The 21,252-nt window shown below is 38.0% G+C and overlaps 1 protein-coding gene across 5 annotated transcripts in view; it reads right to left on the minus strand.

The window, feature by feature from the left end:
* Window positions 1–6,826: 6,826 nt before the first annotated feature.
* Window positions 6,827–21,252, minus strand: part of Il1rap (interleukin 1 receptor accessory protein) — a 130,417-nt gene continuing 115,991 nt past the window's right edge. The window contains exons 11-13 of one of the 5 annotated variants that reach the window (XM_010624108.3): window positions 12,800–13,378; window positions 12,421–12,504; window positions 6,829–8,611 (exon numbers count right to left, since the gene is read on the minus strand). In XM_010624108.3, coding sequence (XP_010622410.1) covers window positions 12,503–12,504; window positions 12,800–13,378 — 581 coding nt within the window. In that variant the 3' untranslated portion in view covers window positions 6,829–8,611; window positions 12,421–12,502. Of the gene's footprint in view, window positions 8,612–12,047; window positions 13,379–19,837; window positions 20,494–21,252 lie in introns of those variants that run through there. The other 4 variants (XM_010624104.3, XM_010624107.2, XM_010624106.3 and 1 more) reach the window with 4 other exon arrangements.

Here is a 21,252-nt window from a genome sequence, read left to right on the forward strand (position 1 = left end):
CTGTTTCTCCTGGTGTTAGCTTAATTCTTGTGAGTTTGTTTGTTTGTTTTTATTGGGTGGGGGGGCTTTTTTGTCATGTAGGAAGAAGGTCTTAGAGCTCCTATTCTTTCAGCAATCTATGAAAAGATAATTTTCTTTTCTAAAAGTTCCAAAGCAGTCCCAGTTGAATTTCTCTAAAGTAGTATTCTCTAAAGCAATTTCACTTGTAAAAGGTAGAGTGATACACACTTGAGGCATAGGGTACATGAAAGATTTAGAGAGTGTTACAGAGTGTAATAATTTGGGGGGATAGGTGGCTTATAAAGCTAAATCTTACAGTAAGAAACTTCATGTTGTATCTTTTGGGGCAGGGGAGGGAGCCGTGGGAATTCTGTAGTCACGCGTTTAGAATGGAGATAGATATCAGCAAGTTTGCTGATGACTTACTGACGTCAAAGGGTTACAGTGCTCGAAAAGGGGAGGAGTGAGGTGAGAAAGAAGGAAGTACTAAATCATACATGCATTACGATGCAGAAAAGGTCTTCGGAGAGTCTTGGGTTCATGATGAAATCAGTCTGATTGACCCCAACGCATAAACTGATAGGATGAGAGGACCGGGTTAGGGAGATACAGAGAGTCTTACAAGGAGCAGGGTTGGATGGTGTGAGGAGGACCGGAAGGCCTTGGGGTTGTTTTTGTGGTCGTAGGTGCTGCAAATAGAGACTCTAGGGCATGTTGAGAATGAAGGGCCCCAGCACCGTCTAGTGGGGCGGTGGGTATTGCAGTCAGAGAGAAGCAGAGTCTTGCCAGAAGCATATGGAATTTTAGAGGTATTTCGGGGTCCATGTTGGTGCAAGTGTGAAGAGGAAGGACCATGCTCTTTGTTTTCTGGCCTGTTTGTAGTAATTTATTTAGAAGTTTTAGAGTCGTTCAATAAGTTTCCTTTTATGCATAATTATTGCTGTTTTCTTAGGTCCTACAATTATCTATGTAAGACACACAAAGAAGGCATTTTATAAATCATTTGGAAATAACAATCTAGCCATCATCATTTACTCCTGGGCATTAACTTCCTATTCCTCCCTAAATTTGTGCAGTATACTTTTTTCAGCTTTTCTGTTGTATGATGCATGCTTGCTTTACACAATGACTACATGTACATAAATATCTCAATTGTTTTATTTTTTTTTATTCTCCTCCCTCCACCTCCGGATCCCCTTATTTGAGGAAAAAAAAAATCTATCTCCATTCTAAACTGATTTCTGATGGCTTCGATATGAATATATATGCTCCTAGCTATTTCTGCTAAATGGTAGACTCTCAGCATTAAGCTATAGCTTAAACATCATTTGTGACTCTAAAAACAGCTGGAAATAAGAAAAACATAAATACTCTGATCTCTTCTTTCCATTAAAGCTCTATCTTTCCATTTACTCAAACCAAAACTATGAAGTGATTCTTGGTTACCCTCCACCTTGACATTACTCAAAATTTTCTCCATTCAACTTTCAAAACTACGTGGTTTGGAAATGCGTTTTGTTACTCTTCTGACAACACACTAATCTAAATCTCCGTCATCTTTTTCTTTGTTTACTAGCATCACCTCTCAATTCCATTTTTGTTTTACTAATTGTATTCTCCAGAAACCAGGCAGTTGTTAAACTATGTGAAGATCATGTTACTGTGCTCTGATCACTCAACAAAGCTCAGCTCTGGATATCTTCTGTCACCTTGGAATAGATCCCCTCTGTTCTTCTTTACCTTGTTTTACTCCCTGGGCAGATGAACTTCTGGTGATGAGAGGCCCAAGTCAATTTCCAAAGGGAAGATGAAAAGGTAAGGTCTAGATGTTCCTTTTGCTTCACCTGGGTCAAAAAATGTTGGCTGAGTTCCTTTAGTGAAAGCCACAGCTGCTGTTCCAGAGCTTACTGCATACAGATGTCCCTGTTTACTTATTTAGGTCTGGAGTAGCGCTACTTCTCACTGATACTAGAGCTGTGTGATATACTACCTCATCCCATGTTTCCTAAACCTTGTCTTCACATCTCATAGAAAATTTGTTATGTTATCCTTACATTTCCCCAGTTCTGTGTGTCCTCTCTTTTCTGCTGCTTTATCTGCCATTTAACTTAGAGCAAAATGAAGTCTTAAGAATGTCTTATGAAGAAAATATTATTGTCTCCTCTGCCCAGTATATGACTTCATGACCTACTTTGTCATATGATATTTGTACTCCAAACACAGGACTTCTTATTGAGACCCTCTATCAACACTATTTAAAATTAAAAATACCCTCCCAGTATTTCCCATCCCATGAGCCTGCTCTGCCTACTTTTTAAAATCATATTCTGTATTGTACATGTCTATTTTATTTTGTAACTCTTCACACTAGAATGTAAGCTGGTTAGAAGACTGAAGTTATTCTTCCTTTTTCATTTATGCTGAGTGAGTGAATCAATGAAAGTATGAAAGAGTGCTGCATGGCATTTCAGAAGACAGAGAACGATTTCTGCTGATGACATCAGAAACATGGTATTTGAATCTAGAGAATGCGTGTATGAGATGAGTATTTTCCCAGATTGTAGCCCCCTGAGTGTGTCCATACTGGTGCAAAAATGTTCCAGAAACCAGTCTTTTCATTGGATTGTTGTGTCCAGTGCGTTTAGAGAAGCAGAAGATATTCAGTTTCTGAAGAGAGGCAGCTTAGAGAATGGAGAGTCCAAAATGCAAAATAAACAAGCCAAAATAAATTCATCTTGGAGAAAAAGAGTTGAAGTATCCTGGTCAGAACGCTAGTCTAGAAACACTGATTCTGTGATGAGCAGACAGTTTGGGGAAGGAATAGTACAGCCATTAAGGGAGACAGAAAGCCGTGAGGACGGATGATGAGTCCTGAACCTCAGTGGTAGTGGTGATCAGGGGCAGGAGGGCTGAAAGACGTATTGTCTTGGCAGAATGCACTGGCCTGTAGAGGACAATATAGGTGACACAAAGTATATGAAAGAACTGACCTCTTAATTACCATCTGACCTTACATCAAGACTACTTTATTTCATTTTTCTAATATCATCTCTATTTTGAAACAGGTTTAGTTTTTTCTGTTTCAATTCATTTGCAAGAGATACTCTATAGTCCATTGTAGATAGATGGTATTTATCACAGCTTGGTGTTCTGGCATTTTGAGTCTATTTAATAGCAAACAACAGCTGCCAGTGAGCCTGATGCCGATGCTAATGTGGGCTACCGCAGTGTGGGCTACTGCAGACAGAAAGGAGCACAAAGGGACATCCTAAATTGAAGCTGCACCCAGACCGGCCTCCAGGACACAGCTGCAGCTCTTCCCACTCCCACCTGGTCACGGATCATACATCTTCAAGCAATGCTGACGGCCACATTTACTGGTGTTGGATGTGTGTTGGGAGCCTCAGGATTCCACCACTGAAACGCATTTCCTGCAGTGATGAACAGAGGCTTAATGGGGTCACTTCGACAAAACATTGCATCAGTGATGAAAGGGAGGTAGAAGAAAGAGGCAAGGCTCTTTCCCTCTGCTCGCAATGGTAATCAGTATGGTAGTCAATTTACAGAAACATTCATGGAAAAATTGGTACATGCCAGTCACCAGACTAATTCGATATATAGTATGTCCTCATCAGAGCTGTGGCATAACAGGTGAAACAGGTATATACAGACTCGCATTTCTATCAGCAGTATTATGAATCATGCAAGAGTAAGAGACAGAACACCAAATTCTGCCTCGGGAAATTCTCATAGATTTCAAAACATTTGACCTCAACTTGAAGCACTGTAAGAGCTCTCATATGAAGAAGGAAAGGGCAGGTTTTGCGAGCAGAAGAAACACTCACAGAGGCTTACAACTCACACGAGACAGACAACTATGTGGCACATTCAGGAAATAGACTAAGTGGTGTATGCGTAGCTTACACTCTTGGGATTCTTGGGAGGAAGCAGGGAGAAGAATTTTGAATGACTTTTTGGACAAGTAATTGAGGATGCGAGAAAGAGAAGTGATCTCTGGGATTTTGTCTGATTTTATGCTTTTATAGATCGTCTACATGTCTGGGTTTGGACTACTTTGAATTATTCCTGGATTGCATCTTCAAACCTACAAAAACTTCTTGGTTCCCTGTTTTTACAGCAACTTGTGAAACATCAAACTGGAACTGTACTGAAGGCACAAGTAGTACATTACTCAAGGGCCCATAGCAAAGAAATTACGGTTTGGATCAGAACTAGGATGTACTAACTCCCTGGGATATTGTTGTTTATACACTGTGATTTCAAAGCCAGGTTCTATTCATTTTTTGAGATATCATGAAAATATCATAATAGAAAGGTTGCTATGAATTTGTATTGGGTAAGAAATAAAGCCATAAAGCTGTTAAGAAGACAAAAGTTACCATTTGTTTCACCTAATTTACAAACCAGTCACCTTAGACCTTGAGATTTAAATTGAATTAGAGAATGCCAAGGCCCCAGAGTTGAATTATGAGCAAGTTCCATGTAAACACAGTGTATCCTCATAGAACTATGGTTCCAAATGGCAGGAGAAAATAGATAGGGAGGAGTTAATTGTTTAGCTTTACAAGTGAGACATATATGTTATAGGACCAAAAGTATACAGAGGGAAGGGGTGGATATGACTCATTTGAGAAAAAAATCATGTTCCTAGTATCACTAGACATTGAGTATTAGTGGCTGTGTATATGTGGAGAGGGTAGGGGTTTATTTAAGCATTCCTCAGTGAACCAAAGAATCACAGAATCACGGCATCCATTTTGCGGACTCAGAAGTATGAGACAAGAGAGGAGAAATTACTTGTTTAAGGTTATGCAACCATTTCAGTTCAGAGCTAGGATGAGAACCTCAGTTACTTCAGGGAAAGCAATTGCCTAGTGGTTGCTTTTTGGAATAAACAGTCAATATCTCTAAAGGCTATTTCAGAATAAAACTTATGTTTCAAGAATCAGTCCCCAGAACAAGTATGTAGCTCACCAGCCCCATCCATCTGGTCCATGTATGTCCCAGAGCCTGACTTTCCTGTCTAACAAGTAAGAGAGGAGGTGAGCAAGGCAGAGGGGAAAGGGAGAGGGAGAGAGTAGGACAGCAGAAAATGTAACTTTTACCCATGCTCTCATGTTTACTAGATGAAAGAATACGCTAGCCTGAAAGATAGAGGTCTGATCCAAAGTATAGCACATCTATACCCAGCAGGTTACCAAATTAGGGATGAATTTGGGCAGGCCAAAGACCAGTACACTTCTGAAGGTCCAATCCTTAATTTATTCAACTAAAAAGTAAGAAAATACCTAGGCTACTATGGTAGTTTTAAAACATGTCCATAAATGTTCGGCACTCCTCTCTTCAAGAGGAGGTACCCACCCCACCTCTTCAGTCTGAGCTAGCCTTACAATTCATTTCTAGCAAACAGAATATTGCCGAAATGATAGTGTCCCTTTGGAGACTAGGTCATGAGGGACACTTTGGCTTCCTCCTTGATCTCTGTAGCAGATCACTCGCTCTGGGGGACTCAAGTAGTCCCACTGGGAGGTTCATACAGGGAAGTTCCTGCAACAAGAAGCTTAGGGTTCCTACCCGTGTCCAGCCCTCTGTGGAAGACCTGGCTTCTCCGTCCTTGGTCGAGATTCAGATGAGCGCAAACAACCCCAGCCAAAAGTTTGGAAGTCTCCTCATTTGTAATGTTGAGTAAGAACCATGCAGCTAAGCTGTGAACCAAATTTCTGACCCATGGAAACTGAGGTAACAAATATTTGTTGTTTTAGTTTTGAAAAGGTGGCTTTTTTTTATAGCAATCCAAAATAATTAGAGTTATTTTTCCCAACTAACTTAGTCAGATACTATTTTCATTGTCTTTAATACTTAAATCAAACAGTAGCTAAACTTTCTGTTTATAAAATTTATATACAAAAGATTACAGTTAGACCATATGCTTTTGAAAATACCTCCGTATTATACAATTTAAGAAAATCCTCATCTTCTTACCTTCCTTTGCTAACAAATTACTATATTAATACTAATATTAATAATAACACCACTAAACATGTATTTTTAGAGATTTATTACATAGTGTATCTACCCTTACAATACTAGAGAAATATAGTATTATCCCCATTTGATTGATAAACTGAGACTGAGAATAAATGTGTGCTATTCAAAGTTATACATTTAATAAAATAATTTGTATTTCAAATAATATTTTCTGAGTCCACTGTAATATTTTTATAACTTCAAGCATTTTTATAATGAAAATAACCATCCAACTTTCTTCCCTGAACCTCGACACTCACTCACTACATGCTGTGACTCTTCACTCTGGTACTGGGGAAATTTTACCCATCTCCTTTCACTCCCATATCATTGATGTTTAGAAGTGGGTTAAGGGGCTTTGTTTGTTTTCCCTTGTTTTGTGTGTGTCTCTTCTTAGAAATCATCTATAGCAATTGTCTTTGCCCACAAACAAGTCATTATATCTTAAACATTTTGTCCTGTTTTAGGTGACCAAAGCATAGAAATAATAAATACTGGGGAAATAGCCTCATTGGGCCATCCAGAGTACTAATTGCATTGGTCATTTCTATAACCTTATGTTCTGTATTTTGTTATTCTCCTGTTTTACATAATTTCATTGCAATGTCAATAGTATAAAAATAAAGGATTCTAAATGATAAAGGATTGGGAATAAAAATTCAAATTTAGTATTTCCATTTTACAAAAAAAGAATACTGTCTGCAATACGAGGATTTGTTTTTTACCTTTTTATTCCATATTTATAATATGTCATCACTGATTTTCCATTGAATAATTTTCAAAAATTGTAAAAGTACTTAAGGCAATTATCCTTACAAGAGCACACATCTAAATCATTCAGGGAGATTTACTAGGCTGGGTTTCATCCCATCTATTTACATGTTTTTGTTTTTTTTTTTGCAGGATGACTTTCAATTCTGGTTAAGAACCACTTTCACTAGGTGTTTCCCAAACAGGGTACAGTTAATGATAAATTAAATGAAAGCACATGACACAGTTATGATGATAGAAAATGAAAAAGATGTTATATGTTTTTGAGTCTTAAGTAAAAATAGATGCGTGTTCCATTTTATCTTAATTTCTTAAAATAAATCAAGAGAGTATTAAAATACCCATTAGCTAGCATAAAATAAAAATAACTCACAATCTGATTTTAGAATCTATCTGAGATCTTTCTGCTTTCTTCCCATAGGAACATTTCAGCATTGTTCTTTGCATTGAAATATTTCTAAATGTTTGAAATAACCAAGGGGGGTGATCTTCGAATGATTCTTAGAAGGACTTTGAATGCATGCACTACACTAGGAAATAGCACTTCTTTCTTCAACTTTATAACTTGCTATTGTATATTAACTCCTTAGAACTCATCTTTACCAGCCCAGAGATTTTTTTCTTAGAATCAAATGATAGTTTACATAATAAAGAAGTCATATAAAATCCAAACCTTTGATACAAACAGAATCCCGATCATAGACTGCTTCTCACACTAGCGTTCATAGTACCCATACTAGCTAGCATTTGTCTCTTTATCTGAGCTTTCGGCCTGCTCAATTTGAGTTTCCTATTTAGCTATTTAGATAAATGAATCATGTGTGGTTTTTTAATGACGATGTTACATGCTCTGCTGTGTTTTAAATGTCTTCAATTCTTCTGAGGCTCCTTGAATACTCAAAATGAAATGGCTCATTTGCAGATAATTTGAGTGTCATATTCTTAGGGAACTAACTAAAGCCACTGACAGGAAAGTAATCAAATACAGTAACTTCCACATTTTTAAGCACGCTTTCTCTTCATGAGAAGCTGTTGGAATTATTATGCATTCATTCAACAACTTTTATTTAGAGAATATTTATGTGAAATATCTACTCCTTTCTGTGTGCTGTTTTATCTTGATACCTTGGGGTGTTGGCAACCAAGTCTTTCTATTCTTTCATTATCAAAGCATGTGTCCTTCCTCAATTTAAAGTGTCTTCCCTCTTCAGGCTATCTCATTTCTGTCTTCTATATAGAAGACAACGCTACCTATTCTATGTTATTTGCCGAGCCCAACTCAATTTTTCTTTTCCTGGGGACACAGAAAGACTAAGTTTTCTATGACTTTCTCTATGACTGTATTAGGATCTTGGAGCTAGTTCCTGGTCAATAAATTCTGTGAATAATGGACGTTGATTTAGGCCAAAGCATTGACCAATAGCAAACCACACACTTTAGGTGGCAAAGCTACCAAAAAAAAAAAAAAAGGTACCTCTGTTGGACCTGTGGCATAAACAAGAAATAAGGCTTCTGATATGGAACTGCTGAAAAACTGGAGTTGTTAGCCCAACAGAGTTTATCTTACTCTATTTAATGTATATGATAACTATAGCAATCCTACCACATTACAAATGTCAATGTTTGCTATTTCATGTTGTATAAATACACGCTACAAACCACTGTATTCAACTGTCTCCTTGTGTTGAGGCAACTCCGAGGGCTAAACCTGCCCCACATTTTGATCTATTGCCTGCAAACACCTTGTTAAAATGATGACTCGTAGTCCTCCTTGGTTGGAGAAAATCAGAGCCTACAAAAGCAAAGAGGAGTAAAAGAGAAGTAAAAATTAATGGTTCTTAGAAATTTTGTGCATCAGAATCACCTGAGAAATGTATTTAAAGTACAGATTGGCCAGGCCAGGAATTTAGCTCACTGGTTCCACCATCTGCTTCTCAAGCGCAAGTACCTGAATTCGATCCCTGGTACAAAACCAAAAGCAAACATAATGCACAGACTGGCTACACCTCAAAGATACTTGTTTAGTTATTCTTGGATAACATCAAGAACAATGCATCTTGTTATGAATATGAAATGATTCTCATGTATGATTCATGGCATATACTTTGTGAAGTCTTGGGCAGACCCCAGTGAAGACATTCACTTCTTACAACCTGAACAACAATATAGGAATTATGGGAAAGGTTCAAAAAGTTCTTGTCAGTAGTAGATTTCCAAGTTTGACCCATGGAATACCTTATTCACATTATAAAGGTCACAGTTTGTTTGTTTGCTTATTTGTTGAAAGCAGACTCCTAGACAATGCCTAGCATCTAAGGGAACAGCCCTTCTGATGAAGTACTCTGCCCTGAGCTTTTCATTTTCCCTCAGCAATTCTTGGATGAACAAAAGTCTGAAACCATTACCATAGGAGTTGTCTGTCCTTCTGTGTCTAACTTAATAATTAGTTCAATTTATTATTCATAACTTCTATCTGAACTGGAACATTAGTTTTCCCACAAATTCAAATTTTCAACCTGGAAGTGAATATATTATTAGAGTTTTCATAGTTATTAAAACTAGATATCAATGAGGTCATTCTGGAATATATAATGGCCCTCCAAGCTGCTGCAAGATTAAATTTATTTTCAAGATAACTAATGAATATATTTCTAAATTCCACTAAGAAAAAGGTGAGTGTTGCATTTGAAGGAAAACGCAGAGCACAATCAGATAGTCTAGAAGACACCAAAAATGGCCACTTTTTGAAATTATAATATGTAAACAGGATGCTATGTAAAACGATGGTATGACAAAGTCAGATGATGCATCGGTGTGTAGGGTTACATTACATGTGTTTTTATTTGATAGACTATGGTTCTGTAGATATAGTTCCATCTAGATGACACAGTAATAATAATACTATCATTTGTCTCCAACATGTTAGGAGCTGGGATTAGGTGTCAAGTTTATCACTGATTGGCTGAGTGTATTTAGGAAAGTCACTCATCCTGGGTTGCAGATTTCTGTTCTGAACTGATTTTGGTCATTTTATAAAAGTGAAAAAAAAGTAATTCATATGAAATAAATTTGTAGTATATCACTTCATGCTCACAACACCCAGTGGGGTGAACATTCTTATCTCCATTTTAGCTAACAGGAAATTGAGGTTCAGGAAGGTCATGACTAACCAAGAGAGAAGAACTCTACTTGACTTTAAACTCTTACTCCATGAGAACCAACATTTTATTGCATAGTGATACATTCATTTCTTTAACCTTATAATTATGCCATTTCCATTATGCATACTCATGGCTTATAAGAAAATTTTCTGTCTTATTATCATTTGTCTCAGTGAAGTATATGATACTAAACCACATTCAACTGTGGCATAATGGGTCAAGGAATAATAACAGAACTCCCAAGCCTTTCTCCATTCAGTAAACGTAGAACCATTATCATTCTGACCCCTGTATAAATAATGCCTGAAGTTAGGACTTTACACCGCTTACACTGTACTTACGATGTCAAGCAAAATTGATACTCATCAAAATTTAGCCTTGAGAGCACACAAAGTACTCAGCTGTTCATACGAGTTCAATGTTAAATTTCATTCTCTCTGTCATTCATTCTTGCATTTATTTTAGGTGCTCAGAAAATAATTCATAAATGACAAAAGTACTATGTCAACTTTTTCCAAAGATATTTTGCAGTCTGAGAAACTGTGTTATAAGAAATAAGGCTATACATTAATAGGAGCCCCCTCTCCCTCTTGGAACTTACACTACCCATGCTTAACAGATTTGAAGAGCAACTGCTATCCATCTGCCAAGTTAAGACCCTGAACATACATCAAAGATGGATTATTGTCTTCAAGAAGGTATTCAGTACAGAGCAAGGCACTTTCTGGTTAATAGGCAGTTAGGGTGTCTTGTCATTCTCTAATGATGTGCTCCATGGTGAGTAACATTGCCTCTGGCGGGCCCTTCTCTCCTCCCATCTCTTCTTCCTCAGAGAAGAGATCCTAGTTTCTTGTTCCAACAGTGAAAGAATCTGATATTCACTGGTCTGAGCTCACTAGATACCAGGAGTAATGTACTGACGGTGACTGTGCATGCCTAGTATAGTCTCTTGCTATTTTGATCCACTTCTGTTCAGGGATAGCAGATTTTATGCTTCTAATTTTCTTACAGTAAACCCAAAAGGCAGGGAATCCCTCCAGAGTATGTAGAAGACTCACTACCTTTGAGCCTTTTCTCCCAAGGTGTAGGGATGGCTCAGATCAGCCCTATTCTGAAGGCCCGGAGTGTTCAGTTTGGAGAGGAATAAACAGCCCGCATTGTGTCTGGGGGCCAGCTCTGTCCTCCAGCGCCAGTACCACTTGCAGCACTCGGATCCCCATTAAGACATTTGTTCTTGGGCTGAATACTTCAATTCTGAAATTACAAACTGGTGGGCCACAGACTGAGTTTGTCTCACAGATATGTTTTCCTTGGCTCTTTGACTTCATTTTATTTTTTAAAAATAAATCTAAGCCAGCTTCTCATTGAGGGTATACATAGAAATCTACACTTTTAGTTTCTCTTCAAAAAAAAACTAAAACATCTGGAAAGATAGAGGGATAAATCAATGGCAACAAACAAATGGAGCTGAGTAAAACCTGTTCTCCATTTAAGAAATACGTGCTCTTCAGGTACTTAAGGGTTCAAGCATCCCTATTGCATCCAAGACTTGAAAATCAAGTGTGAGGGGTTCTTTATTTTTGTGTGAAAATATTTGTAGAAAAGAAATCCTTGTTTGTACTATAGTCCATCTACCTTGGCACAGTAGTAAATAGAGACAACTAGTACTATGCTTACATCTGGCAGCCCATTCACTTTTATTTTTGTCACCTTCTGACCCCTGTAGACATTTCTATTTAATATCCCTTCTCAGAATTCTGCATGAGCAAAAGTGGTCAAGACACCAAATTCTACCTTAAATACCTTACATACTGAAATTTTCAGCTGTTAGCTTTGGGGGGGGAAAAAGAGATTATTAAATGAACTCCATTTCCCTTAAAACATTTTCTCATTGTCTTCTGGTCCTTTCCCAGATTTGTCTTAATATACATTGGGAAGAAACTAAAGATCTTAGTCTTTCTTGTACCTACACCAAATCTCAATTTCCTGAAATGGAGCACTCTTCACATTTGAATACAAAAGACAGAAAAAAAAAATAGAAGAGAGACAAGGAGATAAAAATTTGTTAGTACAAATGAAGTAACATAAAGATATAACTTTATTAATGCTAACCATGTTTGGAAGTCTGGAGTACACTGGTGTATGGTGAGGCAGAGAACATCATGTGTCCCTGGGTGGGTATGTTTGGCCTTCTGAGGGAAATGTGTTGTAAGTTTTGCTGTTGTTGTTGTTGAGTTTTGTCCTACAACTTCCACCAGAGCCAACTCTTTTCCATGATGTTCCCTTCGTATAAAAACACCCTATAAGTCTTATAGCTCAAGTGCACCTGACTGGCCCATCATAGCATGAGGTCAATCAACAAACTCAAAGGAAACATATATAAATTCTTGGTTGCGTTTTAAACCATTGGGCAAGATAGAGGCAACTTTCACATACTGACCTTCTAGGGCCCAAGAAGAGTGTGCTCTTCTGAGGCCGATAGAGGCAATAACTCTGGATTCGGGTTCTTCAGATCTTTTGACTCCTAGAAATAAATAGGTTTTTTTTTAAAAAAAAAACAATGAAAGGGACACAGACCCAATAGTCCATGAGATAATAAAAATGTCAGTTATTCCCAAAGGTTCGTGACGGGTAGAGGGTTCGTAGGGATAGGCAGCAACCCCCCACCACACACAGTAGTTATAGGATATAAAAGTCATTGTTATTAGATAAATCTGTGAAATGGTGAAGAGCAAGAGCAGAGATCTGGGGCAGAGGGGGTCCCAAGCTGGTGCCATTTTGTATCCACTGAGTTTGTGGCACTTGGGGAGCAGGCTTACAGAGGTGCGTCTCCCACTGGGGCTGGGTGTGGATCTCCGCCCGGCTCTTGCTCCTCAGGTGGTTCTCCCCTTCACAGTAGGTGACACAGCAGCGGCAGGCTGCCGAGGGCTTCCCTCGCTGCTTGGACCCTGCGCCTGAGGCTGCGGGGGGCCCCGAAGACCTCTCTGAGCTCTGGAGTTCCGGGGCCTCTTTCAAACGACTTCTCCTCCTCTGAACGTGATCCAGACTGATGTCAGACTGAGAAGAGCAGCTGTCGTTCCAGCCAGAACTGGCACTCAGACTTCTCAGGGGAAGAGCCAAGCGCAAGGCCTTCCAGAATTTGGAGCCGGAATGTTTGGACTTTTCTCCCTTCCAGCTCACAAAAGACACGGATTCCTTCAGCTGCAGGATGCCGGGGTGTGGGCGCTCAAGGGGACGGTACTCCACCACGATGAGTTTGGTGGCAATGGAGTTCTGGCACATGACGCCCAGTTTGAACTCCAGCATGCTGATGCTTTTCTCTGTCACGTAATCTGGGCTCAGGACCACAATCATCCTCCGGCTCCTCTGAATGAAATCAAAAACCGCTTCCACTGTATCTATAGGGAAACAGAAAACAGCGTGACGGCTAGTGAAGACTTCATGTCGCAGATCCACACTGTTGAGCCTAGAAAGGACAGGCGAAGAAGAAACATTTGGGAATGCAGGATCTGAGTGCGAGATAAACCACATACTCTGAAAGTCAAGCCATCTCACCGACCTTTTTTTTTTTCCTTTTTCGCAGTTGCAAGGAATTTGCTACCTTTAGAGAGGAGGAGAAATTTTAGCTCAGGCTTTCTCCCAGACTGCAAAACTTCAGGTCAGCAGGCCCCTGCTGGGGTAAAGCCTTCCTTCAACATCAAAACGGAAAAAATACAATTGGTATTTAAATCAACCAGCTCTAAAAGCAGCAACTTCTGTCTCTGTTTTGAAATCCTCATCTCTGCAGTTTACACCTGAGGCCAGGTGGCTCACTCCCCATGTCTGCAGTGCGGTGACAGCAGTTGCGATGTTGCCATCTTTTCTCCTTACCGACAGACTGTATACATTCAGGGCTTTTCTCATATTTCATCCATAATAGAATTTCAATTCTCCTCCCTGCTGTTATAATTTTCCTCTGAAGAATATTCTGTTTCTATATGTGTCTTCTAAGAATATTTGAACAGCAAAGCCACTGACCTTGTTGATCAGTAAAGTACATTAGGAATCATTGTTTTTTGAAATTCTCAGTGATGCATTTCCTTTGACATTTAACTTTGGGATATAACACGGACCTTTTTGTCAAAGTTTCCCTCCCTCCTTCTTCTTTCTTCCTTCCCTCCTTCCTTCTTTGTCTTTTTATATTCATGTATGAGTGTTTGTATTTGTTTGTGTGTGTTGTGCAAAGGATTGGCTAGAAATCTGTTAAAAACACAAAACAACAGCCAATCACTCAATTCGGATGGTCAATGAAGTGGATTTGGACAGCTATCCAAAGAAAGTTCTTCAAATAAGTGCAGTGCTTAATGCATTTTGAGATTTAGGAACTCAGACAATGTGACTATCTGAAGGAAAAGCTCTTTCACAGGTGTAAATCACTGCCTTTCACAACTCCAGACAGGCTCTAGAGACACACTTCGACTGTACTTACACTTCGGAGACACTTTTCGGCTTGTGAAGACAGCGTGAAGGTTTGCCGTGAATTTGGTTGTTAAGAACTCTACAGAGAGCGAGGGAGCTAGGAACCTCCCCAAATACTTGTTTCCAATCAGGGGATTTCACATGAATTTGAATACAAATTGGAAAAGATGTCACTTTTCAAGAACATTTGATCGGCTTAATAATGCAAATGTATTTTAGAATATTCTTGTTTTGAAATTGCAAGATAAATTTAAATTTTCACTTCTCTTCAAAACTGTGTGCACACTCATTTTCAACTTCATGCGTACGTTCTGGTAACTTCTTTGTTCCTTCTCAAAATGTCATGAAGCTGCTTGTTTAATAAAAGGGAGAATATAAGACTACAAACTCTTGTTTCTCCTGGCTCATAAGCTCAAAAGAAGACAACATGGCTAGCTTTTGAACACAGGTATTTTGTACAAATTCCATGAGTGTGCATTGTGTGTAGGGAAGAGGGGTGGGGTATGTGAGCTGTTTCTCCTCAAAATACAGTACTCACTTTAGAAAAACATATGTTCTTTCCAATCAGGATCCCGTGGTTGAAAATAAAATACTTTCTTAGATCTAAAAACACTGCCTTTAGAGCTTGTTGCTGTTTAAAAAATGTTTCCAGAAAGTATAAGATTTACATTTGAAGGAGGACAATGGTAAATACAGACATGAGTGGCAGAATTCCAAACAGAGTGAAATGAAAGACGAGATGCTTTAAAAGAAGATACTTGCTAATATGGGCGACTTTCAAAATTACTTCCATATTGTCCAAACTTCATACCTGAAGTGGGGAGTTGCTATTATTTCTTAACCCTAAATAGTATTCGGAGAGGGAGAAATAAGTTAGATTTTTTTAATCTGTTTGTCTCAAAACAACGAGGTGTAGCTGTGCAATGATAGAGTCGATTTTCTTTTGCCGGACTAAATTGGCTGTGAAGTCAGAGTAATGGTATAGAACTCTATAATAATATTCAGGAACACTTCCATCTCTAAAAGCCATAATCTTCCTGGAATTCACCCAGAACAAGTTACAGATATACCTGTATTCTTTGTGTAGGATACTGATGGAAGAAAGAATAACAAGTCTCCCTCTCTCCCCTTCTTCCCACCCTCCCCCGCTCTCCGTCTTTCCCTCCCTCCTTTTTTTTCTGTCTCCGACCTTTAAAACTTGAAGAGTAATAAAACGTGAGCACTTAATCTAGAAGATAGACTTAAATTAAAATCTCAGTTTCTCTATTATCTGTATTTTATTCTCTTTCAATTTGAGTTCAATCATCTATAAAATGCATTCAAGAATAGACTTCTAGGGCTTTGAAACAAATTGGATATCTATATGTAAACATAGCATGCAGCAAATATTTGAATAATTTGACTAAATTATTACTAAATTCTAGTGAGCATCATTTCAAATAGTATATATTAATATTATTGAATTCGTGTCAATTCTCAATGTTAGCTTTAGAACATTACTTTATATGAATTTCTGAGAAAATGGGCTTTAAAACTTTTTTGTATTCAATGTAAAAGGGATGCAGGTAAAAAGTATTGCCGGAAATAGTGTCCTACCTGATCATAAACGTTACTTTACACTTCTTGAATAGAAATGGAAAAACAGGACAGATTAGTTGTTAACTGTGCCTCTCATACAATACTGCAGATGTATTTACATAAAAGACCTAGCAGCATAGCAAACGACTGAAGAAAGTAGCTTGAGAGTTTTAACAAGGTCAGTAACATCCCGGTGAGCCAAGGTAACAAAATGTTGATACTGAATATTCTGAACAGTCAACACTACGCTCAAGAAGCCCATAGAATATTTGAGAAAATCTTAAGACTCATCACAATCTATCCAATGCAAAAGCTCAGATGTAAAATCCAATATGAGTTCGTCAAGCCTCTGGTTGTGTACGTCCTTTTATGGAGATGTAACATGTCCAAGGATAGTGAATTCTATTCATGTTCAACTATCTTATATGTGTTTCTGAATTGAACAGCAATCTGCTCTTGACTTTGACCCACTGATCCTCACTAAATCTACCCTTTGGAGACTGTTTGGCAAAAGGAAAATATTTCAGTAGGAAAATTTTTACTAAGTTAACTAGTTCAGTACATGTTACAAGGACTCAATACATATTCTTTGAACAGATAAATAAGTAGGGATTTTTTAAAAAAGTAAAGTCATCCTTATTATTAAAGGCTCAATATTATTTACCCCAAGGAAAATGCATTCCAAATATTTTTCAATTATTTATTTATTTGAAGTTCTACAGGATTGTGTCTCTAATTCAAATTATAATATATTAAAGAAGGACATTGATTTCTTGATATTCATCTAGAGCGACTGTTTTGGGGGTCACATTAAAGCCTTTTAAAAGGGAAGAGATTCATATAATCTACTCACGTTCCATGGTGAGCCAAGAGGAGTGAGTTTGTGTTTTTTTAGTAAAGGAATCACTCCTCTCGCCCATTTCTACACCTGTCTCTCTCTCTCTACACACACACACACACACACACACACACACACACACATACACAGAAGACACCCTAGTACACTTAATTCTTTTGCTAATATGTAAAAGAAATATTCTTGATAAGAATTTGCCCCCGTTCTCACATTTCTCTCAGATGAATCTTATCTATCAACACTTCCTTGGTTTCCTTTTGTAAGTACAATCATTTATTTTCATTCTAATTTTTATGCCCAAACATGAAAATAAAGACATGAACACATGCACAAAATAAAATTCAAAGCTGAAAATAAATGGTTTATTTTTAAAATATGTAAATTTACATACTAAATGAAAAACAGAAAATACAAAATTCATGAACAAAATTAAAAAGATAACCTTAAAATATTAAAACCATCAAAAGAAAATGGGTAATTAACAAGAGGAGTGATCGTGTTTCCAAATACAGTGGAATACTTTTTTATTAGAATACTAAGAAATCATCTAAGTTACTGTACAAGAGAGAATTAAGTAAACTGTCATTGTGTAATTAGACACTCTACATAGCATGGCTTTATTAACCTGGGTGCAGAAGGTCCTTATAGCATAGATATAAAACCATTAGTTTTTTAATTAAGAGCTATAACTTGTTCTTACTTGATGATGTATAAATATGTGTGCATATCTCCCTCACATATTCTGCACTAGGCATCTTCTGAAACATAATAAAAATAAAAACTTGAAACTAAGTTCTCTTATGATGAGATATATTACTTAATTCGATATGCTCTGTATTATAGCATTTGGGGAAGCGCAATACCAAACATAGTAATATAGATAGGAAAAAAATGAAGTAATTTCTAGGAACACCCAGTGGGATTTGGCATAAACATGGAATCAAAAAGCACAAAAGGAATGCAGCATAACAAGAGATTAACCCCCAATTATGAGACTAACCCTTGTGTACCTAAAGCTCATGCAAAAAAAAAAAAAAGATGTTCAAAGCATATCTGGAGAAAACTCTCCTCTGGTATTATGACTGGAGTTAGTAAGACGAAAAATAGCAATCCATAATAAGAAAAAATTAATGTCTCAACATAATGATTAAAAGAATAACTCCATATCTACAGTTTTTTATCAAGGTTTCAGAGGGAAACTTTTTTCATTTTAAAATCATCAGTAACGCATATAGAGAAATGATTTATTATGAACTTTAACACTGATGAAGGACACGATAATACAGAAGAGAGTTTTAGAGTTGCTTATTAACATTTACACTACTGAGATAAGGGCTTTTCTTAATTTATTGATTATTGTTTCATAAGGTAGTCAGATTCAATTATGGGTAGTATATTTATTGTCCTATATTATTGAACAGTACCGATAGCTGAGCACTGAGGTTCATACAGCTTAGTTTCTCAAAGTCTCTGCTGGGAATATAATAGAAAATCAATCAATACCAGGTGGCTCTTTAGTGTTTAGCAATGACTTCAGAAGCTCAGTACACACTGCAACCCAGATCAACTGTAGCAGTAGTAAGTTATATACTAATTTAAAGACGAGAAGAACCAATGACAGCTACCACTGTGAATTCACAGATATTAATGGACTGAAAATACCAACACAAAAGCATAATAGCACAAAAACATTAAAAACTGGACAAAAATTCTAGTGGCTTGTAATATTGTTCCAATGGTATATATATGATATCTATATATATATCATATATATAGATAATTCATGTGCAAATATAAAACACACATATGTACATACACGTTCAGGATATTTATATCCATACACACATACATGACTTTTATCTTCATGAATGTGTGTATGCATATTCTACATGTAACACAGATATCCAACATTCTGTAAACGCTGCACTTAGATGTGACTTCTTCAAATCTGACATATCTTAAAATCAAGTTTCATTGACAGTAACCTTTTAGGCAGACCTACTTAGAATAAAGCATTACCTGTACCAGTGATTAAATCATGGAAAGTACAACTAATTCTTTTAGAATATTAATGTTAAGAGCACTTTTCAAGGTCACTAAATCTACTCTCTACAATTTTTAGTAAGGAGATGCAAACAAATGAAGAGAACTCAGTTTTCCAGTTCTCAAATTAGCAAGGCTAGGATTAAAACACAAATTGCCCAACATCCTATTCTGTGCTCTTTTCATAAGTCAGAAATGCCCTAAAAGCATTCTGTTGTTTTCTTGCTCTCCATTAGCACCATTAGGGGATCCTTCTCTGGCTGCACTAAGTGCAAAGCCACCTGCAACATCTGTTTGGCTTTGAGTTTTACCTTCAAACCCTGAATATTGATATAAGAATTAGGAGTTAGAGGGATGAGTATAGTTCAATTTGTAGATAACCTGGAAGCAATTATAATAAAAATTATGGTATGTTTTTCAAGTTTACAAACGATGTTAAGTACCTGAGATGAGGGAAAATGTGGAATAATGGAAGGAAATCTAGCATTTCCTTTAAATCAATCCTAAGGAATATTTTTAACTACACAGTTTTCTGTCAACCTAAGTGGGTGTGATTCTTGTGGTGGTGGCGTATTGTTTAGTCAAATGAGCAAGCTGATCCTTGGCAAAAATGAACTGATGCCCTAATTATCTTTTTAAAATGTATAATGGATGAACAGGAAATAAAATAAAATTGTATTCATAAACTCCTAATACTCCTGACGATAGATCTAGTGGCAAGGTTACTCCATAATGTTATGATGAGAGGGCGGGAAGCGGGGGAGAGAGAGAGAGAGGGAGAGGAGGAGGAGGAGGAAGAGGAAGAGGAGGAGGGAGGAGAGAGAAAGAAGGAGGAAGCAGATGGAGGACAAGAAGGAGGAGGCGAAGGAGGAAGAAGAGGACAAGAAGGAGGAAGAGGAGGACAAGAGGACAAGGAGAAGGAGAGGGAGGGAGAAGAGGAGGAGGAAGGAGTTAGAGGAAAGAGCAGGCGGCAGGGAAGCAGGAAGGGAAATTCACATCATCCAAGTCTGCCTGGGAAGCGTAGTGACATCAGTGATGGTGACAGGCTGTTGACAGAATAACCAGCCATACAGTCACCCTGAATTTATCCCCACGAGGAGGCTCAGATGGAATATTTTCTGCCTGTGAAAACGAGAACTAGCAGTGAGGAAAGGGAAACCCCTTCTTCCAGGAGTGCCCCTTGTTTTTCTCTCTCCTTTCATTGTCCCTGTCATACATTTTTCAAGGACGAATAGGAAAGACCCTGCTTGTCAGTGCTCGCCCGCCTAGGGCTCTTCTTCACTGGCAAGGCCACCTGCAGCTGCTTCCAAAACCTGCCCTGTGGGTACTTGGATTTCTCCCCTTTCCACTTAATGACCGTGAGCACCGTCTTAGCCCTCTTCAGTTCTTTCACCTTCGTCTCCTTCACAGCTTTGTACTGCACTAAAATGACGTTGATGTTGCCCCGAGAGGCCATATTTTCTAGGCCAGCCTTGAACTCCAGGAGGGCTTGGGTTCCCTGGAGCACGTAGTTGGGGCTTAGGACAACCAGGAGGCGTCTGCTTTTCTGAATGAAGCTCAACGTCTCGTCTGTGACAACTGGGAAAGAAAATACCACGGGGATTAGTGTTGGCCAAGAATTATCCAAAAACATGGGGCTGGAGGAGCAAACGCAGGGGATTTCAGATAACAGCCGGAGGAATGAGGGGAGTTTCTTTTGTTTTGATTTTTACCAGCAACATGTTGAACAGCTTTCTCCTGTTGTCCACTAACCATCATCCTGGCCAGTAACTGCCATTTTCCTAAGGAAAAATGCAAAGCGCACAAGCATATTCTATCCCCCAAGGAATTTCAAACAAGCACAGCACCAAAAAGTGCCATATTTTTCCGGCCTCTGTCTTCAAAAGTATTATCTGCTTCACAACAGATGTGATGCACTAAAATCAGTTTCTTCAAACAATGTGGTATGTTGTGGCCCAGTTGAATTAGATTTGAACACTTTTTCTCCCAAAGACATGCATGAATAGACTCTCCACTATGAAAAGTATTCACAGAGTTATATCTTAGAGAGTTAAAATCATACAATTTCATTTTTTGCTGACACAGGACAAGAAAAGAAAAAATATTTATGTTTTGAAACTCCTGTATTGTTGGACACCTCCCTCACTCCGACTGATCTCTCTGTCTTGGAACAGGAACTTTAAATATACTAGCTAACTAATTAATACTTCAGCAAGCAATACATTTCCAATGAGGTTCTACATCTCTCTGCTCTAGAGATCGTATTTGTTCGTACATCTTTCTCCTTAGAGCCCTGTCATTACTGCGTGAAGCTATGTGTTTCAGCAGCTGCCAGCT

The sequence above is a fragment of the Fukomys damarensis genome, unplaced genomic scaffold (genome assembly GCF_012274545.1).
Source record: "Fukomys damarensis isolate Sample0158 unplaced genomic scaffold, DMR_v1.0_HiC HiC_scaffold_12, whole genome shotgun sequence".
Taxonomy (NCBI): domain Eukaryota; kingdom Metazoa; phylum Chordata; class Mammalia; order Rodentia; family Bathyergidae; genus Fukomys; species Fukomys damarensis.